Source organism: Geospiza fortis, unplaced genomic scaffold (genome assembly GCF_000277835.1).
Source record: "Geospiza fortis unplaced genomic scaffold, GeoFor_1.0 scaffold371, whole genome shotgun sequence".
NCBI lineage: Eukaryota > Metazoa > Chordata > Aves > Passeriformes > Thraupidae > Geospiza > Geospiza fortis.
Window position 1 is genome coordinate 459109 of NW_005054597.1, and position 5904 is coordinate 465012.

The window sequence follows — 5904 nt, forward strand, 5'->3', positions numbered from 1 at the left end:
TCTTTCCTCCCTTCATGTTTTGCCTTAGCGTACTCCCTCGCTTGGACTTCATTCAACAGGTCCCCACACAGGGAGGACTCAAACAATTCCCTGCCATTCTGGATAGTTTTGGTTATTTTCAGTTTGATCTCTGGTGAGCCAGTCTTCTTTGGAATCCCCACTTGTGGAGGTGGTGGTGGTGGAGGCGGTTGGGGAGGAGGGGAAGGTTTCTCCAGCACTTCGTGCTGCCTGGCATTGGAGTTCTCCAGCTGGTAATACTCCGTGGGGCTGAAGTTCCTGCCTGTCCCAAAGCCATTGGCAGATCCATTGGGATACTGAGGGTAGCCCTGGTACTTGCCCTGGGGTTCATACATGCTGATGGCCGGGGGGTAGCCGTTGGTGAGGGTGGGCAGCTCCTCGGAGGGTGTGGGGTACTGGAAGCCTTGCTGCAGCGCGGCCTCGTACGGCGTCCGGCCCCCATCCTCGGCAATGTCACTGCTGCCATCAAAGGCCTCCTCTTGGCGGATGTTGGCCGAGTCAATGAGTTGAGGTGGTTGCTGAATTGTGTTTCCCATGATCCCTTGCATGAAAGAGAAAGAGAAATCCATTGTTCTGCTCCAGCATCCTTAGCTTTCCCTTTTTCTCATAGGGCCTAGAGGCAGGGGAAGGGAAATAAGAAGTCAGTGTAAATTAAAAAAACAGTAATTAAGCAAATTAAACAGTTGAGGAAAAAAGGGATCTCAAGAACAATTTCCCCCTCTCTATCCAGCAGACACCCTCATGTGGATTCAGAGAGGACTGGTGTTACTGAGCCTTTACTGGCATGTCTTTCATATGGCAAATTTCTTCTTTTCCAAGACATTTCAAAAAATATCAGAAGCACCTACAAGTGCTTAAGAACTATAAGCCAAGTACTAAAAAGTCAGAGTAACGGTGTCAAACTCGCCAGCCTTCCTAGTCATGCCCTAGGAAGGGTTATTCCAGCCTGAAGCAGCTGGACAGCATTTCACCCTGCAGCAGATAAGAGATACCAAGTTGTCCTGACACAGTCACTGTAAACTGCACAAGGCAGGAACAGCACAGAAAGACAAACAGAGAAACCTCTTCTCCTCCTCCCTCCCCACCTCTTTGCCAAAATTCGAGACATGAGCAGCCTTTGGGCAAGCCATAGGATGCTCTGAACAACAGCACATTGAAAACAAGTGGGTTATTCCACCTTGGCCACTGGGAAACCAGTGCCCTGCAGCAGCCTCAGATGGAACTTCCCAGCCTCTTCCCTCCCCAGAAAAGCAGGGTACGATTTGCACTGGCTCCCAGCAGCTGTGTGAGGAGGATTATTCTCCTGCCCCTCACACTTTATTTTAATATGAAGCACTGTACGGTTCAGAGCCTCAGCATCAACACACCCCCAAACCCAGGGGTTACTCACTGAGTGAGATTCCACACCTTCAACCTCCCAGTGCATATTAAAACACCACAACCAGATTCAATCAAAGTCAGACTTCCAAAACTCAACTGCAGGCTCAGAGAAGGCTTTGGCATTCATGTAAGCAGCTCAATGTTCAACAAGAAGCAATACAAAGTGACTGACCTGACCTGCAGGTAAGAAACACCAGTTTGCTTCCCACAAGGTTAGTTCAGCCCTTCCAAAGCAAACACAGCCCCATGGTATTTGTTCTGCCTGTGTGGGCACACAGGAGGGTTACTGTGCCCTTTTGGTCTGGGTTAGAAATGACACTAATGCATCCCACAGACACTTCTTCTAAAGGAAACCTCCACTAAACCCTGCCCACATGCAATTCTCACCCTCCCAGAGCTGTGCATCTCAATACCTTAGAGCTTTCCTAACACTGAGAACTTCCCTCCTCTACAACTGCAAAAAGTAACAGAAGTTCCAACAGGAACAAAACCTCAAACAGATTTGTGCTGGATGTTTTGGGGTGATGTTTTCTGATGATCTTCACACTACGATTAAATTGATGTTTGTCCTCATCCTGTGAGATTGACTTGGGCACGTTTGTCACTGTAATTAAGCAATTCAGGGCAATAACAGCACAAGGTTCTGCAGCAGAATTTTCTCATTGCAGGAACTTTTAAACCTCGGAGCAATGAAACCATTCTTTCCTCCACAGCTCTGCACATCAACCAGCAAACCAACACAGGCAGCACCATCAGGGGCAGCAGATCTGAGGAGCAGCACTGGGATTGCACAGCAAGGTCAAAAAACCCCAACCCACCCCTGTTCTGGGAAGAGGAAGTGGGACTGTTTGTACAATTTACCACTGAATTGTTACTTTCCATCTGCCAAACCAAAGAGCAAACAGTAGATTCTCACACTAGGCCGGGTTTTATTTTTTACTAAAACCAGGTTCAATCTTCTGAATACTTAAATAAAACTCTTGGGAAGCTGTGGCAGCACTTCAGGAACATCCACAGCTGGGAGGGCACAGTCCCAGTTGCCAATGCAGCTCCCACAGGCTCTGCAGAGGTGGCTGCCCTTGTGCTTTGTTTTGCTACATGACAGAAATGCAGATTAATGAACTCCAAAGCGCTGCATTTAGGGCCACCAGTTAAAGAACAGAGTTACTGTTTTTTTTCATTTGTTCTGGATCTCACCTGTGTCTCTCAGCCTGTGCTGCACAGCTGGGACACCCCATCCCAAACTGGTTCCTCAGGAGCTCTGTGCAGGCTGAGACCCAGGGTCAGGGCTCCACAAACTGCCCCAGCAGCCCCAAAGCACTGAGGCTGTTCTCTGCCCCTCACTGCCATCACTGTTAACACACTCAGACCTTCCCATTCTCCTTGCCCAAAATTCTGCCCCACACGCTGCCCAGTGAAGTGGCACCTGGGCAGGATCACAGTGAGAGGACAGGCCCTAGAGTGACCACAAAACCAGGACACAACGAGGAGCCCTGAGCACACGGGAATCTCAACAGCCAAACCCAAGCAAGGATCACTTTGTGTCTGTCCCTCCTAAGCACTAATGTGAAGAACACCCCACTGTCACCACAGAGAGCTGTCCCTGCCACACAGCAACGCCACCCACACCACAGGCTAACGGGATTTCCAGCTGATCTTGCAGAAAACTATTCCAGAATAAATTCTTCTCACTATGCCAGTGATTACTCTATGAACCCACCGTGTCAGCCTCCTGTGAACTGTACAGTTTGGCTTCCAAACATGACCCATAGCAGATCCTGCACTGATACAACACTGGAGATGAACAGATAAAGAAACAGTTTCATCACTTCAAGGTTTATAGGAAATGGACGCTTCACAGCGGCTGCAAACAACGTGAATCAACAATGAAACAATTTGAAATTAACACTGTCAAAAGTGCAACTGTATTTCCTAATGAGAGCATTTCCTCTTTGAAGGTGAGAGTCCCCCATTCTGCTCAAGTCCTTTGCCAGGGCAGACAGGGACACAGGGTCATTTACAAACACTGAGACTTGACACACCTTCAGTAAATATTTTCCTGTCATCCATGGGAGAGTCACAATTCAAAGGAACAGAGGAAAAGGTAAATGGTAAAATATAAGCAGCACAGGATAAGGCAGGTCAGCCTAGCAGAGCCCTTCCTTAAGTGAACGTTGTTAGTTTCAGTTCCCATCCTGAGCACAACTCAAAAAACCAGTTCCACTCCAAGAGTGCTCAGGGTGGGGAAGGTTTTGCAGAGATTATGGATCCTCCAGGTTCACCTTTTCACCAACAATTCCACTTATCTTAAACCAGTTTTAATGAGAGTATTTTTCGACTTTGCTTTCAGAAAACAAGACTTGAACTTCTCAAACCTTGCTTCCATGTTGCATTGGACTAAATAACAACTGACCTCAGATTATCAAACAACTCCAATCCTGTGTGATCAGAGCTTTTCTTATTCCCAATCAAGGAGCTCTGTAGGTTTGGCTGAGACTGGCTGTGACCACAGCAGGGAGAAACACAACAGCTACTGATCAAGTCCAGCATACACACATTTTAAACAGAGGTTTCACCAAACCTTTTCTGTTTCAGGGCTAGTGCAGGCAGAGGTAAGGTGTTTTTTGGATGGAAGGTGTGTGTTGTGAGGCAGGAGCTGGAAGCACTGCTGTGAGTCAGACGTGTGTGCTCAGAATGGTGTCACTGCCTCGTCACCCTGAGCTGGCCTTTCTATCACCAGCCTCAAAAGCAGAAGTTCCAGGACATCTTAATGTCCAAATACCACCCAGTTCCTGTCCACAGAGACCTAAACCAGAGAGATGCAAACCTCTGCTCACATCCTACCGACCCCTCCTTACCCCACAGATATTTACTGCCATTTCCTGTGCTGTTTCACCCCAAAGTTTCACATCCAAGCTGCACTGGTGCTGCTCTCCTCAGGCACCCAACCAACTGCTCACTGCTGCAGGTGTTTGACAGACAGACAGACAGAGCTGCCTGGCTGGCCAGGCCGGGTGCCTGAAGTGATGCAATCACTCCTGACCTCTCAAAGCCCTAAGCCTGCAGTTCACACACACACCTCACTCACACCTCTCTGCAGTTCACACCCTGCACCTCACTCCTCCCCTGAGCTGAGCACACCCGCTGCTCCCAGGCACATTAACCACGACCCACAGGGACACCTCTGTCACCTGGAACATCATCCCGGTGGGTCAGAACTCTATGAGCTGCAGAGCGAAATAAAACAATTGTTCCTACTAATCTCTGTATTCAGTCTGTGCAATCTGCTTTGTCCCATCCATCTCTGCATGTCCTTAACAAATCCCCCAGACAAAGCTCTGTTTGCACACCTTAAGACAACGCCAAATTTTCACCTGCACCTGAGTCTTTAACAGGAAACGCACAGCCTGTGGATTTTTCCTGACTCCAGTTGGACTGAGCTGTTCCTCCTGGCAGACACCAGTGATGAATCAGAGGCCTCTTGACAAACTTAAAAGCATGAGGTGAGGCTGCTTCCCTGTGCACCTTTGTAAAGGTGTTTTGTATTTGGTTTCTGAATGCCAGAAAAAACAGTCACGTCTGTAACTGGGCTAGATAAGGGCATTTGGAAGAAGTTTCCCACAGTGCTGTGGAAAGGAACAACTTGGGCAGCAGAGAAAAGGGGTTTGTCTGAAAAAGGAGCTCAGAGACTCATTTGTTTAGAGAGCCACGGGATTCAAGTGGAAAATATGAAGCAAAAGCTCTGGATCCTGAGGAAAAGTCATGGGCAAATACTGCTATGAAGCCAGAAATCAGGTATCACAGCCAGGGCAAGAACCACAACATGTGTCACACAAACCCCCTCAAACTCAGGCAAAGTCGTGAAACTGGAAAATGCAAAATATGCTTGTATTAAAACAAAACCTACAGCGTTTGACCACCATCCTTCACTCTTACCCTGCACCTTTATAATGCACATGCTCAGGAGCAAAATCCTTCCAAGCAGTTCATAAAAATAATTAAATAAAAAAATATATATAACTACCAAAGCATTCACTGTGCATCTCTGCAAAAGGTCACTGAAAGACTTGAACAGCCACCAAAACACGCTACAGTTTTCCCACCAACTATAACTACTGGCTACTTCATCCTATCCTTCGGGCTAGTATATACCTGTAGAACTGTGTCATCGTTCAGACTTTTAACCCCAAATTGCACTGAAACAACCGAGCGTACCGCCAGCGAAAAGAAAGCACAGCGAGACCACAACAAAGTGCAGCACAACGCAACAGCACCGCAGAAAAACAACAGCGGAGCAACAACAAACCCTTCGCTGATGCGCAGCTCTTCCCGCGCGCAATAAAAGCCCGTTCCCCGAGCTGCGGAGGCCGCGCCACCGTGACACCGACGGCTCCGGTGGGCAAAGCCCGCAGCAGGACGGGGCTCGGCCGCGGTGAGAGCGGCGGGGCCGGAGCGGGGAGTGCGGAACCGGCCGGGGGTCCCGCAGAGCCGGGGCCTGTCCCGACC

The 5904-nt window shown here is 48.6% G+C and overlaps 2 protein-coding genes across 6 annotated transcripts in view; one reads left to right on the plus strand and one right to left on the minus strand.

Annotated features, from left to right (window-relative positions):
- The window catches only part of NSD3 (nuclear receptor binding SET domain protein 3), a 30882-nt gene extending 30247 nt beyond the window's left edge, over positions 1 to 635 (minus strand). For all 5 annotated transcript variants that reach the window (XM_031064500.1, XM_014310851.2, XM_031064499.1 and 2 more), the window contains exon 1: positions 1 to 635. This exon is cut by the window's left edge and continues 82 nt beyond it. In XM_031064500.1, coding sequence (XP_030920360.1) covers positions 1 to 587 — 587 coding nt within the window. In that variant the 5' untranslated portion in view covers positions 588 to 635.
- Positions 636 to 1537: 902 nt separating this feature from the next.
- Positions 1538 to 5904, plus strand: part of LETM2 (leucine zipper and EF-hand containing transmembrane protein 2) — a 14446-nt gene continuing 10079 nt past the window's right edge. Inside the window, exon 1 of the mRNA XM_014310853.2 lies at positions 1538 to 1581. Within this exon, the coding sequence (XP_014166328.2) occupies positions 1538 to 1581 (44 nt within the window). The remainder of the gene's footprint in view (positions 1582 to 5904) is intronic.